Here is a 23,417-nt window from a genome sequence, read left to right on the forward strand (position 1 = left end):
TTTAATAAAAATTGACATGATTTTGATTATAAACAGTATGACACAACATAAAAAGAAGTAAGACACAAAATTACACGACACCTGGTTAAGCTTGCTGTTGTAGGGTTACCATAATGTCTTTGATTAATTAGAAAGTATCTATGCCCTTCCTCTATGCAATCTTAGCTTAACTTTTTAGATTTAGTAAGTTAGATTAGATTATCACGATAACTTAAGGTATTTAAAAATTTAACAAAAAAAAATTTCTTTGTTAAGTGACTAGGGTCTCTTTACCCATCATAGCTCTTTTCCAGTCCCCCCACAAAATAGTTTGAAATTTTTTAAAAACTTATTTATTTTTTTTTATTTTAAAAAAGTACATATAGTTTTTTTTTGATCCCTACCGTACCTCAACACCTAACAATAAGTTAAATAGTTTTATGCGTAAAAAAGTATTTAAGGAGTGATTGGATGTCATAAATTATAATTAAGAACATTGCAACAATTCGTAGAGTACAGCGCTACAGTTTAATGGAAGCAAAAGAAAATTTCTTTTGATTTTTGCTTTATCAAACTGGTACGTTCAAACTTCTAAGTCAAGGGTGGATTTCATTAATTCGTTCTACGAACAAATAAATTTAATCCTTATTTGTCAAGAGCTAGCCGTCAATCCAAAGGTCTTATTTTCTTTTACTTATGTTATGCTTTCCTTTTAAATTGTTGACTTGGCCTTGTAGTATTAAGATTGGTATTAAAGTTGGTATTAAGATGAGTGATATGTATCAAATACTGTTGGTGTAATATACGTTGAACTTCTGTTTATGTAATTTTTGATAGTATACATTTTTGAGAGTAGTAGTGCGAGTTAATGTTGTACGATGAGCGCTTCATAAGATTGTTTAAAGATAACACGCATTCAAGTTTTCCAGTGATCGCTCTTTTTAAGAGAAGTAAATTGAATGTCATGTAATTGCACAAGCAGATATACAGCTCGATGTTTAAAAATATTTCTGAGCATTGGCTTTTCATAACTGCAAAATGAAGCTGGGTTTTTCCAAAAAGTAATTATTAAGTATGTGACATGGGGTGTCACAGAACTTTACAAAAACAGTTAAATATTATTAAGTGTTTTTTAGCTGATTATTTAATATTTCCGTTACTCATTTCAGAAAATCTCATTAAATATCAAGATTTAGAATAAAAAATTAAATCAAATGTACTATAAATATTGTTTATTAAACATTAAGTTCCAAGTCATCTTAAGAGACTATACATTAAAAAAAATATCACTAAATTGGTAAGCCATCATACTAAAATTAAAATTAATAATCTAAAATTATCCACTGTAATTGGAAAATATATTCTACATAAAATGCTTTCTTGAATTTTATGTAACTTTCGAAATAACGATTTGGCGTACATTGTGACGAAGCTCAAAAAAAGTTTGAAATTACTACTCTAACTAAGTTTTGCCTCTAAGAATAATTTTTTGTTGTGATTTCATTAGTTTCAGCATTTTTTTCTTTGCATTTCTGCATTATTGTAATGTTATGCTAGTAAAACCAAAATCGTCACTGTGACTAAACTTGGTTGGTCGGGTCTAATTGGTATGAATACTAAAATTCAAAATAAGGATTAGAAAGTGTTTAATACGATTTTTTAAGGTGCTAAACCGAAATTTAAGGTGTTTTATTAAAAACGAAATTGTTTAATCGACTTTTTAAAATAAATACCAAATAAATGATGGCTTTAAAAAAACTACATGTTTTCAATAGTTCTTGCTCAGGATAATTTATAATTGATTTAGTAAAAAGTCATTGCTTACATTACTTTTAGTAAAATGTCAGATAAAATTTAAACATGATAAAATAAAAGCTCATGCTCTCTGTGTGTTGAAGAGAGAGGAACAGCTCATATTTTTCTTAGTTAAGTACGAGTACATACTTTATTATGTATTATGACGGTAAAATTTTCTAATTAGTGTTATGTGAGTGAGCAATTGTATAATACTGCTTTTAATTTGTACATCATACTTATTAAATGTGGTTTTTACATTTGTTGAAAATAAAGGATTTAATATTTTTTAATGACAATGCCTCTTATTATATTTTATATGTTACCTTTTACTCCAACAACAATAGATGTGATGGTACATTTTGAAATAAAGCAAGCTTTTGAAGACAGTTCGAAAGATTTTAAAGTTAAATATTTTAAGTATAAGATCTGTAAATTCAATAAAGCTTGATTAAAATTTGAGATACAATGATACTTGTGTGAAAGTCAAAAATACATACCATTGTCATTTAACTAAATTTTTAGTTATCTCACCATAGTGAATAGTGAATAGTAAATAGTTATCTTACCATAGTGAATACTGCTTTCACATAAATATCAACATTACTTTACTAAAACTCTTGGGAAATATGTTGTTCTTGACTTGCTTATTTACAAGTAGTTACTTAATTATTTTATTAGTTCTTAATTAGTTAACTACTGTTGTACCATTTTTTTAAATCGAATTCTTAAATTTGCACGTCTTATATTTTGTAAATCTAATGTTACCTGGAAAGTCAATCATTTTTGTAGTGATATAGATGGTGCACCTATCCAAGCAATCCCTATGTTTTTCTCTAGAAGTGAAATAATGAAGTATTGTTTCGACAAAAAACGTTTACCCAACACTTTTGGACCATTTGTAAAAGTTAAAATAATGTTCTTATCAGTATCTTTAAAATTATTTTGCATTCAAGGTCTTTAAATCAATAAATAATAAAGTCTATCTCACTTTATTAAGTATTAATTAAAAAAAAAAAAAAAAAATAGTATCTTAATCTTTAGGAAATATGACGTTCACTCAACTTATTGCTACAGTCATTCAATAGGACTTATTCTTCTTTCTAAGATAGTGTCAATTATCAGTTTCTGGTTTTGGGCTACATTATTTGCACGAAATAAACAGTTAAAGTTGGTGTTCGTAGCGTGCAGGTGAATCCTTGATAATAAATATTATATTGCCTTTAGCAAATGAGTTATGATAATAAAAGAATTGAAAAAATTTAATTCAAACGTTTTATCTTATTAAGTAAATAAATGTATTGCTTTCGAATACTTAGAATTTTTCACAAAAAATGGACATGTGTTTTTACATAGAAAAGCTTTTAAAAGAATAATTCTTTTTAGAATACAGAAAAAAAGTTAATAAACTCTGTGCTACCAATTCTAACCAGTAGTATGATATAAATAGCAAAATATGTGTTAATTTTTGTCTAATTGGGAGTTTGGAGAAAAAAATTTAAGTAGATAATAATAATAGATCGAACAGAACTAAAATCCAACACTTTATTATTTCTGGTAATGATCCAAGAAAAATATTAAGAATGTCAAAAACTATTTTTTTGCATCTGTAAGTTGCAAAGAACCATGAGTTTTGCTCGAGATTTGGAAAATTTACAACTTTTGTTGTCCTGAAGATTGAGAGCTGAAATTTTAGTTTGTTGTAGTTTTGACACCTGCAAATTACCACACAAAACTTTTACAAGATCATATGTATGTTTTTTGCAAACTGCTATTTGATAAAAAAAAAGCATTTTTGTAAAATAGTCCTAAAAAAGTTGTGAAAAACAAAATTACTATGATAGTAAAAATCAATATAAACCTGAGAAAATTCAAGTGGATTTAATTTTTTTTACATGACCCTTGCTTTTAGTTGTCAAGGTAATACCTTAGGGTAGCTTTTAAAAAAAAAAAAAAAAAAACATGTTTTTTATAGCAATGTCTCATCGACTGAAGTATTGACCTCTTCAGGCCTCATTAACACTAATCATCAAATAAATTACTACAATAACCTTTGAAATTATGTCAGATACTAAGTCGTATGCGCAAGTTACCCTTTATTGATCACTGACGGGAACTATTTGACGTTTGTAATGTAAAGAATATTACAGATTGAATAAACAGAATTTCAACAGAAAAAATTCCTGATAATTATGTGTATTTGTCGCTAGACATTATTTCCTTGTTTACAAACGTTTTGTGCGAGCTTCTGCTATAGAGTCTTAAAAAACGTACACGCCATATTCTTCAAGCATAAAAAATTCTGATCACTGACATTATTGGTTCAACGACATTCTTTTTTGAAAATACATTTTTTACTTTTAACTATAAAATTTATCGTCAAACATTTGGCACACCTGTGGGGTAGTCAATCTCTCTTCTTTTTGTCTATTTGGTGCTTAATAATTGTGTGACGTATTGTTGGAAAAACTTATAAAATAAATACAGTATAGAGCCACTGTTTATCTTTACATGTATGGACGATTCAATAGATTGTATCAGAAAAGATACTGTTAATATTATTCTTTAGAAGTTTAAAAATTACATAAAAAAATTTTTTTCACCTATGACATTAAAACTGAGTGACGGATTACTTTTTAGATACTACATTATTTGAACATAAAAATACAATAAAAATAAACTGGATTTGCCAAGAAATGTCTAGAAATGTACTTTTAAATTTTGCGTCAGCCTATATGGAAAAAAGAAAATTAATGCTACATATAATTTGTTAAACAGAGCCATAAAATTGTGAGATCGTTTGTTTAGAGTAGTAATATATATATTATTAGTTTTCAACTAATTTGGTCCAGAAAGCAGACTTATTACAGCGATTATTATAAACATATTCTAGTATAAAAGTTTAATATTTACAAACTACCAATCACAAATTTCAAAACGTATTACCAAATATATCCAAATGTAAGTACTTCAGCTTAGACTCATGTTATTTTCACACCTCCTTTTCTCATACATATTATTTAGCTTGCTCCATACTTTCGCTATTTTACACAAGTAAACACCCTTTAACATTTTATTTATATCTATAACCATATTAAACCATTCAATTCTCCGCATGTTTTATCTTCTTTTACAACTACACAATCTTTTATTACATAATCTTTTAATATTCCTTTTACATCACTCTCATAAGCTTATTTATCGCACATTCTCATGAGCCTGTTTTTCCCCTGGTTATAAATTTTTTCATTCGACCTTATTTACATTTTTCCAAAATGTACCCTTCACTTACCTAACCCAGTCTATTTCAGAATAATATATCTAGGCGTGCAAAAATTCAACGTTGATACTCATAAAAAATAGTCCATTTGAATTTTTTCCAATACTTTTATCTCTTTTCAGCCAAAGCTCCACAACTCATTGTGCTCCTAACTAGATAATTGACTATCATCCGCCTCCTCTTGTAATCCTCTTTACACAATCTCTTCCCTGGTCCTCAAATTTTTGTAGCAAAAATCGTTCCCTTCGTTTTCAAATCGTTTGTGTGGTCTGAGTAGTCCCCCTTTTTGTTAAATGTGAATCCCAAGTACTCGAACTTTATTACTTCCTTAATTACCCCCTGTTTAGACATCCATCCTTCTTTATTTATTTTCTCCTTACTATTTAATACCAAAACCTTTGATTCCTCAGAACTTATACACAAATCCTTTTTTCTTCTTAATTTCCTTAGCGTATCCGTCATATCCACTTAAACCTCCTTATTCACAGCCAACAGAACCAAGTCATCTGCGTATGTAAGGGACCTCAACCTTATTTTATTAATCGTAATCACTCTGATATTCCTAGCTTTTAATATCTCCTCTAATTCGGCAATGTATATTTGAGCAATTCCACGTATAATGTACGCTTAGGAGTCCCCAGTTTAAAAAAAAATTAAAATCCAAGGCACACCTACGGAATACGGCTTTTTTTTCCTCACATATCCAGAAACATGAGAAAATTTATGAACATGCAAAAAGTAGAGGGAGACTAATTTTTTTTCAGCTTTTTCGAAAAAATAACACAAAATTACGAAAAAATCAATGAATAAATGAGTTGACTCTAGCTCGTAACTTTTTTCCTTACAAGTTATATAAATTCTACAAATATGGTTTTGAAGTGCTTAAACTAATAAACTTTCGTTTGAGCACTGATTTAGTTCAAAATGTTTACTCCGTTGGAAAATACTGGCCATTGAAGTTTAGGCTTCAGATTGTTGCCAAATTATAATTTATGCATTGAATGTCAGTGAACATCCATTAGTGTTGGAAATTTTAATTTAATTTGAATTCACAGTGAGTGTGAGTAATTTTAGAAAAATTGATAAAATCGTAATTAAACTATATGATGTCCCATCTAACATTAACCGCAAATATTAATAAGATCATTATTTTGGACTTCAACAGAGCTTAAATTAAAGCTTTTTTTGAGTACTTTAATTTGAGCTCTGATAAAGATAAAAATGATAATCAGATCAAAAGTTAGGATTAATTTTCAATTTATTCGTAAATCATTAAGATCAATGCTTTTTTTTAATAAACTTAAGCTTTAATTAGCTACAACTTTTCTCCCAACAAATATTTGTGAGCAACCTAAAATTTTATCGAAAGCTTGTTGAAAGCTCTTTTATTTGAGCTCTAATAAAAACGAAAATATTAATTTAGTCAAAAGTTAAGGTGGTTTGAAGTAATTTTTGTATAAATCGACCAAAATTGCTTTTTTTAATCTGAAGCCTAAACTTCAATGGCCAGTATTTTCCGACAAAGTAAACATTTTGAACTAAATCAGTGCTCAAACGAAAGCTTATTTTAAGCACTTTAAAACCCTATTTGCAGAATTTATATAACTTGTAAAGAAAAAAAGTTATGAGCCAAGGAGTCCACACATTTTTCATTGATCAAATTTTTCCGTACTTGTGCGTAATTTTTTCAAAAAAGCTAAAAAGTTAGCCTCCCTCTAGTTTTTGCATGTTCATAAATTTTTACGTGTTTCTGAATGTGTGAAGAAGAAAAAAAGCCGTATGCCGTAGGTGTGTCTTGGATATTACTTTTTTTTTAAACTGGGGACTTCTAAATGGACAATATACGTGGAATTTCTCATGTACAAAAAAGAGCCAGGCTTAGCATACAACCCTGTTTTAATCCTCTTAAAGTCAAAAATTCATCTGATAACAATTCATTTCCCCGAATCCATATCATTGTTTTAGTATATAATTTCTTGATTCCTTCGATTAAATTTCTACTGAATCCTAGTGAACTCATTGTATCCCAAAGCTTTTCCCTGTTCAAGGTGTCAAATACTGCTTTAAAATCTACCAAAAGTGAAAATACGTTACCCTGTTCTTATTTCATTTTTTCCCTTTGCAGTATGTGGTCAAAAATGAAAATATTATCCAACGTCGATCTACACCTTCTGAATCCTGCCTGACCCTCCAGTAACACTTTCTTCTCCTTTATTTCTACTAACAGTTTCTCTTTAAATATTTCAGTGTATAATTTATAGTCTGTAAGAAGAAAGAATATTCCTCTGTAATTTTTTGGGTCATTTTTATCGCTTTTTTCATGCAGGGGCACTACTATCGCTGTTTTCCACATTTCTGGTCTTCTCCCGCTTATACCTTATTTATTACCTCCGTTAATTTATCTCTGTATCCTGTCCCAACATAGATCCAGACTTTGGTTAGTATATCGTCATATCCTGCAGCCTTTTTTCTCTTTAATTTTTTAATTGCTGCTTCAACTTTCACCTTACTTACATTTTCTCCATCTTCCCTATCATCTCGCATTTTATCCAATGTACCTACACACTTCCCACTTTGACCTCCCAATAGTTCTCTAAAATGATTTACCCACTCGTTCGCACTTATGTTATTGTCTATGTTCTCTCTTTTTTTTCTGTGTTCATTCAGATACTTCCACACATCACTTTTGTGCTTAATGTTTCTTAGCTCTTCCACCTGTCTTTCCTTCAATTCTATTTTCTTTTTCCAACTAGTATCTTTCCAATCTTTCCTAGCCTTTAAATACTTCAGCCTGTCCCCCTACCTCTTCTGCCACCTTAAAAACCTCCTTTTTGCCTTTCTTTTTTTGTTTTTACATTCGATTTAGCGTAGTAATCTAAAAATTGTAGAACATATGCTGCATAGGAAATTACGAGTATCCTTTTTATTTTATTCAGAAATACATAGAGAAACGACTTTTAAAAATTAGAACTATAAATCCTTTAAGCTGTTTATTTAAAACATGTAAATATAGCATCATTAGCTTGTCGAATTTTTCTACCATATTTAACAAAACAAAAAAATGTTTGCGAAAGTTTAATAAAAGCACTATTCTGAAAATAGTGAAAAAAATAAATCTTATTGTACACCTAGAAAAGTATTAGACAAACGTATAAAAAAGCACCAATGTGGTATATTAAATTGCGTACTGCAACTGTCCTGTAAAATACATAGGTAAAACTAGAACATTACTTGAAGAAAAACAAACAGAACAAAAAAATAGTAACAAATTTTAACCTGTTGTAACTGTACATCAAAGTACTAATAACACAGGCTTACAAAAAAAAGTGTGCGGTTCGCTATAAAAGACCATCTGTCTCATGTAATTTTTGACGCTGAATCCAAATTTATCATAAAAAATGGGGATTTGTGGTCAAATTTTGGAGATAACCGCAAAAACTGTTAAAAATGACGTTGTTCGATGGTTAGAGCTTAAAAATAAAAAAGAAGAGCAACAATAAACCTGAAACACATCATATGTTTACGTATTTTTGCCTGCTAAATCAAAATCTGTCATGATAAAAAAGAGTTGACGTTCAGATTTCAGACGTAACGTCAAAAATCTACTAAAACAATGTTTTTATTATTAAAAGCTTGAAAAAGGGGGAATATGATTTGTTTTTCGTCACAAATATCTAAGCTTTGAATATTTATGCCTTCCTAATTAAATTTATCATGATAAAAGAGATTCGATTTGCAGATTTCAGACATAATCTCGAAAAACTACCGAAAACTAAGTCTACCTATGTAAGTTATAACTGTCAGGGTTATAATAAAAAGCTGATCCCTTACCAACGGATTCTTTATTCGACAATTTTGACGCTGTTGTTTCAATATCAATAAACGTTTTTCATCAGTTTCTTGATGCCTAAAGTTGTATACATTTGAAGCATTTAAAGTTTTCCTTCTAATTCACCCTCTTGCGACTGTTGGCATGGTTAAAACTTTTGTGAGCCGTAAAGGCTGTTTTCTTTAACTTTCTTAGGTTGTAATGTATTTGTTGGCAAGGTAGTTCAACATCAAATGGCTCTAAAAAGGACCGGTATGCTCAAATCTTTCTTGACTGAAGTTTTCAGCAAACGTGACTGCCTGGATACGTAATGATGATCTTCTCTGGCCTGCTATTGCATCACCAGACTGATCAGGAGATAAACTACAACGTCTGAAGCGTTGGAACTAGTTATAGAGCTTTTTTCCAACGTCTTGTGGTGCTCCGCTGGAGACATTATTGTCTAAAGCACGTTCTTTTTTTGCAGAGCTCAGTCGTTTTGGTAATCTAAGGTAAAGAAGTTGGTTCATGATGCTTCCCTGTTGAAGACTGTTTCGTTTGCTCTAGTTTATTTTTCCTTTATAGGTTCACTGGTAGGTTTGCGCAGTTTGGACCTCTGAGAGGATCGGTGATTTCTGATTGTATGTTTAGAGTTAAGAGGGTAATGTAGATTTTTCAGTCGCTGAGGTTCCTAGTAGGAAACGTAAATACTTATGATGGCCCTGAAAAGGGCCAGTGGTTTTAGTTCCATCTATTCTTTATTATTATTCTTGACGATGGAGTACTGACTGTGGGTAGCTTGACTGTTACCCTTGGAGTCTTGCGTGTGAAGACCGTGCTGGAGGAAGGTACGTTGCTAACCAGAGAATATCTCGTCTTTGGGTCGTTCTCCGTGTTATGTCTAAACGTCCATAAATGAAGAGTGGAACTCGTAGATTCGTTCTACAAGCAAATAAATTCAATTTTTGTTCGTCAGGAACAAAGCGTCGGCACAAAAGCCTCATTAGCGCTTACTTACAGTATATTTTTCTTTTTAATTGTGGGCTCGTCATTGTGGTGTTAGGTTTTACCGAGCGATATGTATGGTGTGGTGTTAATGTGTCGTATGCTGAGGTGGCGTTGACCTACTTTTTGAATGTATGTCTTATGTAATACAGTAGTATCGTATCTTCTTCGTATTTCAATCTCACATCTTTGTAAAAGTCTTTGTCATGCGTTTTCTACAAAAAATTTCCTTGGTATTTAATTTATTTAGTAAAGTGAGAATTATACTTCTATCAATCAGAGTTTTGAATCTTGGAATATCTTAATGTGATTCGGAAATTGGAATACTTCAATTAAAAAAATTAATTTAATTAACAATCAACTTATGTTTTTTCTGATGATTTAATAAATTTAGTAAAGCTGGAAAAAGTTGATTTTACAAATAATATAAATACAAAGTTTCATTGCACCTAATATTATTGAAGGTAGCTTCCATTTTACTTCCACGCCACCTAGTGGATCCTACTGAACTAAAGTGAAAAGCTAGCGTATTTTTGCAAAACTTTGAGCTTATTTATTGCAATTGTTATACATTTTTTATCTATACAAAAATAATTCTAAAACTATCTAGAAAGTGTCCATAGTCAGTATGTAAAATTTCAGCCAGATCAGTTAAGTAGTTTTTGTAGTTAGCGATTTTAACGTTTTTTGCAACTTTGCTTTATATATTAGTAAGACATTTAATAACGCTTTTTTCTGTTGGGCTGATTGCTCATGCAACAGATAATTTTTATATGCATGATTAAAAAACTTATAATTTATGGGATTTTATTAATATGATTCTATCATTTAAGTCAATGGTGGTTGGCGAGTAAAGTGTAAACAAGGTAAAGTCTCACTTATATATATATGTGATATATGACTTCAATTAATTATATAGCTTAAAGTTGTTTGTACAGAGAATTTTACACAACCCCCTTTGACCTGACAGGGACCCCCACTGTCCCCCCCCTTCTCACAAAATAAAATAGAATTCTGTTGATTTCTTCGTTATTTTGACTTAGCTTTTTTACTGTCCAAACAATGCGCCCTCCCCACATACAATTATACTACCCCACTAGATAAGCTATGGTGATTCCAGCCCAGGTGAGCTCGAGTCGCCAGGCGATTTCGGCCCAATCCCTCTCCGCGACGAGTGGACTTCTCTTTTCGGGTGGAGTAGTCACTTCTGCAGCCAATGGGCGAGCAGAAGCTGTGGCTTCTTAGCACTCCTTGTGCGTGCGCTGCTTAAGGTTGCGTGCTCCGCCTGCAGCACTTCTTCAGTTTGCGAGCTCTATTTGAGTTTATACTCGCTGCAATGTGCATTAGCGCCAGCGTTGCCAGATAATAGTAGAACAAGTCGCTCAAATAAAAGTCTCAAATCGCCTAACCAATAAAATAAGTCGTCAAAAAAAATGCCTTAAAAAAGCGCTATATTTTAAATAAAAACGGTAAATAGTTTTGTAATTAGATAAACCCTACGTTATCTGGAGTTATATTGCTTGGCACAGTAAATAAGTAGTGGGAAATGTTTAAATTTTGTGATGGAAAATAAGATAATATGGAAAGCTTAAGCAATTTGAATTAGTTGTTTTTATGTACGCAATTACATGGAACCTGTTTCCCTGTGAATGTATACTTATTTTATATTACGAGTCAATAATAAAATTAACGTTAAAGCTGAATTTTCGCTTTCAAAATTTTGAAGTCGGCTTTTAGTGAATCTCTATACAGTGTGCGTTTAAATTGAAAGCTTAATCGTTTAATGTATTGTTATACTTTATAAAGTAGAATGGGAGCTCGTTTTGTTCAAAGTATCAGAAAAAGTACAATCCAGAATGGGAAAAAGAACGGGATTTCAAAGGTAAGTTGTTTTTGATATATAATATTGATGTTAATAGATAAACGGGGTTAAAGTGTCAACATTAATAAGTAGGTCCTTCAGTTAATTTTTTTATCATTGTTTTAAAAGAATATGTAGTAGAGTATGTTTAGATTCGAATAAGTTGATTTACAAATCGGACTTGATTTTAAACTGTTAACGACTATAATTTGTGTATCATTTTACTTTCTACAATATGAATTATGAAATGCCCAAAAAATTTAGCCGAGATAGGAAAAGATGCGTATTGTAAGTGGTACATAACATGTTCAAGAGCTTTCAAAACAGATTCATGCAAGCATGCTAAGACAATCAATCATATTCAAAATTCTTATAAGGGAGACCGGGGTAGTCTGGCCACCCTAACTTTATCACGTTATTATGAACGACTACTTGACTGTAGAATAATTTAAAAAACGCAAATAAAAGGGGCTGGATGTGTAGAAATAGTATCCAATTTTTTGAGTTATTTATTTATAATAAATGTAGTTTAAATATGAAAAAGTGAATGCGTCTCAAACTGGCCATTTTACCCAGGGCCAGGGTAGAGGTGGCCATACCCCGGGGTACAGTGGCCATCGATTTAAAAGGTTATTCTAAATGTTGCTACTAAACTTACGTCTAAAAATTGAAAATTCATGTAAATTAATAATTACTTACATAACAGATCGATAAATAAATATGTATATCGACATAAATATTTTTCTGTCAGTATACACATAGAATAAAGAGAAATATATATTTTTCGGTATATCGTTGTAGAAATTGAATGGTTTTTCTCTTATACTTACGCACCATGACTTATTTTTATTGCACCTTTAATATCGAATTGACTTAAAATATGACTAATTACGTAAGTACTACATAACTTTCACCTGACACTGTTTGTTTTGTTTTGGCTATAAGTACGATTAAAAAGTTTAGGTTAGTATCCGCAGATTAGCAGACTGACTCAGTATTGACATAAACAACAAACTCGATGGCCACTGTACCCTGGAGAGATGGCCATCCCACCCCAAAATAGGACTATTTTAAATTACTTATAATTATACTTCTAAATAATATTTGGTAAAATAAAAAAAAGCAGATTGTAGATGTAGGTTCAAACTTTCAATTTGTGTCAATTTTGAATCGATTTGATGTTTTTTCCGCTTCAGGCAAGTTTAATAATGTAGCTGTTCCTCCAAATGTTTTAACTATCAAATTTAATTATTTAAAAATTTAACAAAAAGTCATTCTATAGTTTTATTTTATTGACGGTATGTTAGTAGAGATATATTTCAATAAAAAAAAAGTATATTACATCTTTATCTCAATTAGAAGGTTGAATATATCCAGTGGCCTGTTTACCCAGGTGGCCACGATTACCCCGGTCTCCCTTAATCACAATGTAAAAGTTATACCAAAAATTACTCAACTAAGTAAAATGAAACTGTGATATTTTATAAGCTGCTTTAATTTAATGAAAGTGATGAAATTGCTTATCATGATTTTTTTCAGCGTTTTTGTCGAAATCAATTAAAGATAAGGTAACAAGGTAACAAGGTAACAAGCCTTACTCGATGAATTATCCTCGATGAATCGACAAGCGTAGGAATATCCAAACATATGGCATATTGTGTCAGATATTTTAATGAACACCTTGAAGACGTTGTTGTTGATTACTTAGGATTCTCAGAAATAACACGAGCTACAACTGATAAGCTTTCCGAAGACTTTGTACAGTTTATTTCAAAATTCGGTTTGGATTCAAATAATCACAGATGCAGCCAGTAATTTGTGCGACGTAAAACACAGTCTCTTCACTGAACTGGAAAAAAAGTGCCACGTTTAGTGTTAATCCGATGCATATGCCACTCACTGTATTTATCTGCGTCAAAAGCAAATGAATAATTTCCATGTCATTTAGAATACATGGTGAGTGAGACACGTAGTTGGTTTAATCACAGTCGCACTTAACATGTACTTCCAAATAGCAGCAGCGGCTAATAAAAGTCCGAAACGTTATGTAGTTCGAGATTTGGCTAAAGTGTACAAAGACGATGATAATTATTTGTATTTTTTAGTTTTAAACAAAATTCTGCCCGATCTAAATCATATAAATAAGTCCTTTCAGAATGAAAATAGTAATATTACGAAACTCTACTCTAATATGAGAGTTTTACTACTATCTTTTGTACGAAGATTTATTAAGCCAATATATTTTACCACGAAATCAAATTTCCAGATGAATAACAGTGATTCAAATGGCATACTCCACGAAAGTGACATCGAGAGAGTCAGGTAAGCTCTTGAAAAAACAAATTTTGAAAGTCCATTCAACTTTTTAATTTTACCTTTGAATTCTATTGATGTTGGTGTAGCACTTAAAAATTTCAGTATAGAAAAAAAAGTTAGATTAGAAAATTTAAAAATTATCAAGGAAAGGTGTATTATGTATTTGATTCGACTTTGTAAAGAGTTAGTTAAGCAGATTCCTCAAAATTTGAAAACTTAAACTAATTTAAGATATTTTAATCTTTATCAAGTTTTTAAAAATACGTCTGCAAGCCAAAACTTTGAAAATTTACCATGGGAACTCGTTTGTAAGTATTATACTTTTTTTTTAATTTGTATCAAAATCAACAGTTTCCAATAAAAATCTGAAATATATTCAATTTTTTAGCCGAAAATTGCAATAAAATCCAACTACAAACTCAATGGTGACGTTTGTGTACTTTACGCTTGCTAGAAATATCTCAAGAACTTAACGATAAATGTATAAAGTTTTCTAATAAACATGTTCATTCTATGAGATTTTGGGCATGTGTCCGAAATGTAGTAAATGCTGACGGAGAAAAAAGTTATCAAGAACTAGCAGATTTTCCTTTAAGAGCTTTCTTATTACCAATCACTAATGCTGTTGTAGGAAGAGTTTTTAGTATTATGAGTATTGTCAAAACTTAGCATAGAAATAAAATGACACTTGATTGACTTTAATCTATATTATGAATACGTATACATGCAAAGTTTAAAAAAAAGTGCTGTCACGTTTATAAGCCATCACATAAAATGCTAAACCTTTTTAACATTGACATGTATGTATAAGAACAAAAAAAAACAGGTGTAGCTATAAGCGATTCATATGAAGAGGCAGAAGGAACGTTGAGTGAAGCCATGAGTTTAATTACATCAATAGATGAATACAAAATATATTAGAAAGTTAAAATTTCTTATTGAAAATTATCTTGCGTTGTAGACACTTCAAATGCTTTAAAATCTTTAAAAATGTAAGAAGTAATAGTTACGATGATCAAACTTTACTTATTTTAAAGCAAACGGCTATGGTCATGCTAAACATGTAATTAAAAAAAAAAGAAATAAAAATATTTTAGTCATTATTAAAATCCTTGTTCAATACTCCTATTCATATTAAAATTTAGATATATGTCTTAGTAAGTTTTGAAAACAAAATTAAGTACTTCGTCAAAGTCAGTGACTAGTCCCTGGATTTTAAATTTCTGTTGACACTCACAAAGTCACCCAATTAGTGAATAGTCGCCGAGCTTGAAATTTTGGTCGCCATTAGACACTTAAAGTCGCCCAATCGGTGACAAGTTGCCTAATCTGGCAACACCGATTGGCGCCTGTAGCGCCGCGTCCTCCAACTGCTGACCTGCAACGCAGTTTGAGCTTGCGCACGTTAATAAGTCGTATGCAGCGCTGGTTTGCGAAAGCAGTTTAAATGTGCAAAATCGTGTGCAGCTTGTGCACGTGGTAGTTATATGCATGCACAAACTTTTTTGTGTTAGCAAGTGCGTTGTATAGAAATGTAGGATATAGATAGTTAGGAAAATAATTGTTGAATATTTTTTATTTCATTTTTTAAAATCAGTTAATATTCAATAAAAAATAAACATGATTTACAAAATAATTTTGTTAAACATCTTGCTCTTACAATAATATACAAAACAATACATTCTTACAGCTCTATATTGTTATCGTCATCATCGTCAACATCAACCCATTCCATATTCAAGTAAAATTTTTTTTTCACTTCACATTATGAAGAGCACACATGGATTTGTAGGTTCCGTTGTGATGTGTGCAAGTAGTAACCAATTTCGGGAGTTTTAACAGTGGACAGTCTGTCATATTAATGACCTTGAAGTCAAGTCTTTTAAGCCACTTTTTTGAAATCTCCAATAACACGTATCTTTGTAGCATTTTCAAGATTCTCCCGCAAAATTTTTTCTATTTCCGTACACTCAACTTTTCCTGAGTCCCAGGTTAGTCCTTGTCCTTGAAAACAAAGTTTAAGCTATGAATCTTTATGTTCATACTTTTCTGGCAATTTTCACCAGGTAAAGGGTGCTTTAAAAAAGCAATACTTGTGCTTTTATATCGTTAGTATTAGGCTGAAGGATAGCCAATTCTTTGAGTTCATAATCATTACCCAGTTCCTTAAAACCTTGTATGTCCACAAAATAATTTATCTTTCGCTACTATAATATTTAATTTTATTTATTTTTTTTTTTTTTATACCCTTCATTTTTAGGACTAAACCCTTTGTAGGTTAAATACTTATCGACAAAGTTTTTTAGCCAAGATTTTTTATTTCTATCATCATCATCATCCTTAGTTAAGATTTTTAATACTTAACATTAGTTGTAAAATTACTCGTTTACAGTTTATGTGACATATTAATGAAAGTAAAACGTACTAAACATACTAATTTTCAAACAATTTTACAGTTTTTATCTTTCGATTCCTCCGTAGATTCTATTTTTTCATCCTTTGTGTCTTTCTTCTCGTTTCTTATCATAAATTTTTCCCACTCTTCTCGTCGTCGTTTGTTTTTTGCTTTTTCTTTACTCTAGCTGTTGCTCCAACCTTTATTCATGGTGGTTGAATATAAACCGAAGCTTGTAAAGCCCTGAATTGACTTAATACATCTTCACACGAGTTTCTCGATATCTTTAGTTATTGGACTATACTGAACGATACGGTCGTGCAAAATTGAGCAATAAGCTAATGTTGCTAAGTTTTTGCGGTTAATTCCATAGGTGAGAAATACTGTGCTTCTAAAACAGAAGAAGTACTAGAAAGGCTGAGTGTTAATGTGTATTTCGTCGTTTTCAAAGTATAACTAAGAGGTCTCCTTCGATGTGAGAAAGTTATATTTGTTTCGATAGAAATTTTAATCACAAATAACCGCAGTTGTATGAGTTGAATGTTTAATAACCCTTGCAATAATATTTTACCTTCTTAACTTTCAGATATAACATCAAGTTGATGTGTTGCTGAAGATCTCCAAAACTGTTGAAATATACAACATTATGACCACGTTTTCGATACCTATATCAAGCTAGCACAAGAAAGTCAGCACACCACTATGGTACTTAATATATAATTTTCCGCTGGTTTGCCGATAATTTGTAATGTTAAAACTAAATTTGCCACTGCACCCAGAAGCCGAAAAATCAGTTGCGTGTCAGCTTGGTTTCAAGCTAGCACCGCCACTACTGTTATCTTGGGATCCTGTTAACTTGGAAATACATTTCCAACGGATAATTTGCCGCTAAACTGTTAGCTAACAGCAGGTTTTACTGAAGCCCCCAGATGCCAGGAAATCAGTTGCGTGTCAGCTTGATATCAAGTTAGCACCGCTACTGGTATTATCTTAGGATTCTGTCAACTTGGAAATACAGTTCCAACGAAATAATTTGCCACTAATTTGCCGCTAAACCATTAGCTAACTGCACATTTTATCGCAGCCCCCAGAAGGCAGAAAATCCGTTGCGTGATAGCCTAATACTGAACTAGCACATTTACAATCAAAGTTAGGGGATTCTAATTTTTTGTATCTATATAAAAAAAAACAATTTAAAAAAAATTCTTTTTCACACGATATTAATTTTTATACTTATGATTTATATTAATTGTAACAAATTTTTTGAGACATTTTTAAACCAGAGTGAAGGTCGCAGTTAAACAGCTATTACAAGGAATTAGTTGGAGAAGAATCGAGCTGCCAAGCCAAATCAACTAATTCAACGCATTTGGCCAAATCTAGCCACAAATTTGGAATTAAAGGGTGTCATGTCCTAATCTATGTACCGTTTTATTACGAAGAATCTGATGCTACTTGTAAAAAACTTGTTTTGATCATAATTGACGTAGGGGTCTTTTCAACACCGTCTAGCCTAAGTGCGCCCAGACAAGAAAGTGCTCCAAAATTCCAAATTAATTAAATTTTTTGTTAAAACAATATATTTGATAAGACATAAATATTTGTTTAATTCATTTTCGTCTCAAACTGATTCAATATTTTTTTTAAAATGGGGTTACCCATGAAATCATATAGCACGCATATACATATACTTTTGGGTAGTAAATTACTAATAACATAGAAATTTTTGTCGCAAATCTAACTGTTCAACTTCCCCAGATTCCTCCGAGTAGCGAATTACTCCCTTTGTCTCTCTGATCGTCAGGAGTGAAACAGCCCCTGACTCTACCAATCACATAAGCCTTCTTCCACTACCTAACACTTTAAGTATAACAACGAAACTGTATCTGTCGAGGTTGATAATAGCTGAGCTATCTAAAAACACCTTCCCCACAGTAGGTTGAGTATTCAATTCTTGTCCTGGAATTTTTTTTTCTCAATCTTTTTTCATTCATATTCAAGCAAATTGTCGATTTTCAATCAATTTAGAGGACAAAAAATTAATTTTTTCCACTTCTGTCTTTTTTTAGAGGCTGCTGCGCCCTTAGTATGAAAAAAAGTGGTCAGCCAAAATGTACATACGGCCAGAGTAGTCCCAATCAAATTAGTCAAGGTCTAATAGTAACTTAATAAAAAGGTAGAAATAACATTTTTCTTATAATCTTATTCTCTTCTATATAAAACTCTTTGAACTGAAAAAACATAGGCTCGGATTATAGTAACACTTAATTCGAAGATAATCTATTATCTCTGTCTTATTAATCGAATAATTAATAAAATTAAATTTAATGAACAGCCAGTTAACGAAGTTAAAGTTATTAATAAATGACCAGAAATTATATTTGCATAATAAACGAACTCTTAAAGTTCTAAAGGCCTCCACAAGGACTTTGTTCTGTATAAGGTTCATGAAGCTTGTGTTTACTCACTAATTTTGAAAGTTTTGTATTACCAGAGGGAATTTCAGCTGAAATAATTGCATTTATTTTTGCAGGTGTAATAATTTTTTTATCGTGATGCAAAGTAATAAAAACGTGTGCATGAGGGAGACCACATTTTTGGGATTCAATGGTGTTGACATATAAGGATAGTTTACCAAGTCAATTATTTTTAATGATGTCGTCGAAAACTGACATTAATTTTATGTGAATAGTTATGTTAAGAATATTATTTGGTGTCGTATTTTAAGAAAATTTTGATAAAATTAACTTTAGTTTTTTCTTATTAGGATAACATGTATCTGTTACAAATTAAGCTGGTCTACCACATTCACTTATTATAGACATTACATCTTAACAATGTTTCTGTATATATCTTGGACTGCCAACGTATGTAGAAGGAAGTGTAATAATATTTCTAATTTTTTGCTTTGTCTCGAAACTTTTAGAAATCTTAGATGCACTATTAACAATTGCATCTAATAAGCCTTGATAACATTCCATTTCTGAATTTTTTTGATTATATCTTAAAAAATTTAAACGGTTGTATTTAATTATGATGTAAGAATGAATAAAAAGTTGTTGTGTCAGCCGTCCCTTGTATAATAATGGATTAAAATGTATTTCGTTTGATCTGTAAGTCAGTCGGTAGGAACAATATTATAACATAAGTTAGTTTTTTACTCCCATTTAAGTAATTTATAAGATAAATATTACTGTATCCTAAATCTCCTAAGGAAAAAAATTATGGAAACGCCATGGGATCGATTAAATGATATAGTTTGTTTTAAATTGTTTCCTTAGGAGGATTATCAGGTAAGTCTTCTGGGTATACACAAAGGTCGAAGCTTTCTGAACGTCCAGAGTTTGAAACTTATAGCACCACATTCTGCAGTCAATAGTTTACTGTATCTATCTTTTTGCTGGCTGATTTTTCTTAAAAAAATCATTTTATAATTTGGTAGTTTTAATAATTTTAATACATTAAACTCCAAACTTATTAAATGTAATATAAAATTTTTGTATACATATGTATGTAAAAATAATAAAATAATAAATTCAAAAGTATAAAAATATAAATTTTTAAAAACTTAAAAAAAAAAATTTCAATCTACACAAAATATTATAATACCTTTTATAGTAATTGTTGAATCTTTAAGAAATCTTATTTGTTATCGAACTTTAAGAGTTCGTTTATTATGCAAATATAATTTCTGGTCATTTATTAATAACTTTAACTTCGTTAACTGGCTGTTCATTAAATTTAATTTTATTAATTATTCGATTAATAAGACAGAGATAATAGATTATCTTCGAATTAAGTGTTACTATAATCCGAGCCTATGTTTTTTCAGTTCTAAGAGTTTTATATAGAAGAGAATAAGATTATAAGAAAAATGTTATTTCTACCTTTTTATTAAGTTACTATTAGACCTTGACTAATTTGATTGGGACTACTCTGGCCGTATGTACATTTTGGCTGACCACTTTTTTTCATACTAAGGGCGCAGCAGCCTCTAAAAAAAGACAGAAGTGAAAAAAATTAATTTTTTGTCCTCTAAATTGATTGAAAATCGACAATTTGCTTGAATATGAATGAAAAAAGATTGAGAAAAAAAAATTCCAGGACAAGAATCTAATACTCAACCTACTGTGGGACAGGTGTTTTTAGATAGCTCAGCTATTATCAACCTCGACAGATACAGTTTCGTTGTTAAACTTAAAGTGTTAGGTAGTGGAAGAAGGCTTATGTGATTGGTAGAGTCAGGGGCTGTTCCACTCCTGCCGGTCAGAGAGACAAAGGGAGTAATTTGCTACTTGGAGAAATCTGGGGAAGTAAAAGGAAGAAAACAATACGTATCTCAGGCACATACGGATAGCAACCACTCGCTTTTGGCATATAATATATAAATATTAAGTACAATTAAGTTACTGACTATTTATTTTTTCAACGAGTTACATTCTTACTACTTTCTAGTTAGTTATTAAATTAAATAAAATAATTATATATTCTACTCGAATTGGATCAATAGAATTATCAAGCTCAAATGTAATTAGATCTACCTTAATTTTGCGTTCGTTCTGCATAAAATTAAAGTTCATCGTAATGGGCTGTTGAGTTTTTGTATTTTGGAATAAATAATTTTTTTAATGTAAAAGTTTTTGTCAATAGTTACTTGTACTACTGGATAAGTAATAATGCTTAAGATTCTATATTATTGACTTAATGCATTATCTTTTTTGTTACAGCTATATCTAACAAACAAATTCCTCGTCAATTGAATCGACCTACAAATATAATGCCAACAGCTATTTTTAATGGTAATGAATCCGTTTCGACTCTTTTGGGGCGGAAAGAAGTAGAAAATATTCCTCCTACTCCAACGACCCCGGTATTTTCTTTACCAACCACCATTCCCCAGAAACAAAACAAGTTGCAGGTTTCACAAATTCAAGATAATGGGAGGAATCGTCGTTCAAATGTTGTAAAAGAAGTAGAGAGGTTAAAGAAAAACAGGGAAGAAAGAAGACAAAGACAAGCTGAATTAAAAGAAGAAAAAGAAGCTCTTATGAATCTGGACCCTGGTAATCCGAATTGGGAGTTTTTAGCTATGATAAGGTAAAGCTTGAACAAGCTTGTTGTATTTGAATTTTTGTATCAAAATGTAAAATAAAAAAAAGTAAAAAATTTCTTAAGTTAAAAAAATAAAAATTTGTAACACGTATGGAGGATGCAAACAAAAATTATACGTACGTAGTCAGAAGCACAATACACGTGCATGTGGATAAGGATATGGACAGTCGCGTATTTACAAAAAAAAGTGAGGGAAAGATTAAGAGATAAACATATGTGTATGCGGTAAAAAAACAGCAGAACGTGCCCTATTCTTGTAATGTTACATCTAACCTACCATACATATGGTTTGCCGGTATCTCATGGTAGAATGCAAAACGTTCAAAATAGAATCGCCAACTGATTTACTACTTTGGCTCATGCGTTGAACTATGAGTATAGTACGACTGACGCACTAAAGTGCAGTAACTTATGTACTACAGTGGACTGGTTGTGTTATCAGTGCATTGCCAACCTATTCCCTACCTCAGTCAAGAAATACATACGATACTACCCTGTAATATATATTAGTTTCTAATCTTGATACCTTTACTGTTCCAGTATGGAGGCAGTACATGCAAAACCAGTATACAAGGTTGATGAGAGATTGTGTTCATTAACAAATACAATTATCTGCTTGTGTGCTTAGCTCCCCAATATATTACTAAATGTTGGTAGTACGCTAGAAAGTTAAAAATCTTTTGATTTTTTGTAGTGTAAAAAGAATAAGTGTTTTACTTAAACTAGCTGCCTTAGCGATTTTATTGTTAAATAAAGTTTTTAAAAAATTTACAATTTCAATTCAGGTAAAATGTAATACAATCTCCTGTAGCCTAAATTGCAAAGAAAAGTAAAATTTCTTGCAAAATAGTATTTGTTAAGTTTGCGAGGAAGTAAGTAAAGAGTAAACTCATTTCAATCTAAGTATTTTATCATAAGGAAAAACAATCACAAGCAGTTACGTGTTTTACGGTCAACTGGCTGTTAGCTTTTAATTATGTTCAGAAGAACTTCTTTATTGAGCTTTACATTGTAGCTTCACATTTTAAAAGTATGATTTCAGTATGAATACATAATTACTGGTTTTGCAATAACTACATTATAAAATCAATCGAGAAAAAGTCATTATCTTCATTTTCTAATTGCCTTTATTTATGCATCAATTATTTTACTGTATGCGTCCTAATTTGTAAGTTGTACGATTTTACAACTTATTTTGTTTTTTTGAGAGTTAGCAAGTAAGAAGATTCTATTCAATTCAACTTCAGCCAACATGGTGAATTTGATAAACAATAAATTGAACAATAAAATACCTATTAGCTATTAGTTTAGAAATCTGTGTGATTTTAAGAGAATTTACCGATATTGACTGAACTGTTAAAAGGAACCTTCTATCAAACTGCTATCACTAACGCAGTCTTCTGAGACTCAGAAAATTTGCATAGCGAAAAAAAATGATTTCGAATATTCAATATATTCTTATATTAACTTGAAAGCCTGTTTGTTCAACGGCCAAAGCCGAAGTATTTAATGTAGATCATCATGTTAAAGCCTAACAAAAAAGGATTGTAGGTGGGGTTAAAAATAAAAGTATGAAATAGAGTGGCTAGAGCAAAAAAATAATATTAAGTAAACAAAGCTAACAAAAAAACTTTTTTGTTTGAGCCTAGAAAACGCTTGTTAGAAGACAAGTGGTAGACAACAGGTAAATTAAGTACACGAAAAACGATATCATTACTAAAAATGTCATTATTTGGAGCTGTGCGTAGAATTATGTTCAAAAGTAAAAATTGCTAAAATTTCACTTATAGCTATAATTTTGTATGATTATTTGAGAAGTAGTGAAAAAATATAGGTTTCAGAAAATTAGAATGTTATCTATTTAACA

The 23,417-nt window shown here is 30.8% G+C and overlaps 1 protein-coding gene across 5 annotated transcripts in view; it reads left to right on the top strand.

The window, feature by feature from the left end:
- The window catches only part of Klp10A (kinesin-like protein 10A), a 592,557-nt gene that overhangs the window by 325,297 nt on the left and 243,843 nt on the right, over window positions 1-23,417 (top strand). For all 5 annotated transcript variants that reach the window (XM_089594987.1, XM_089594986.1, XM_089594990.1 and 2 more), the window contains exon 5: window positions 21,166-21,535. In XM_089594987.1, coding sequence (XP_089451113.1) covers window positions 21,166-21,535 — 370 coding nt within the window. The remainder of the gene's footprint in view (window positions 1-21,165; window positions 21,536-23,417) is intronic.

This window comes from Copidosoma floridanum, unplaced genomic scaffold (genome assembly GCF_036245765.1).
Source record: "Copidosoma floridanum isolate Cflo_tuat_1 unplaced genomic scaffold, Cflo_Japanese_pri ptg000022l, whole genome shotgun sequence".
NCBI lineage: Eukaryota > Metazoa > Arthropoda > Insecta > Hymenoptera > Encyrtidae > Copidosoma > Copidosoma floridanum.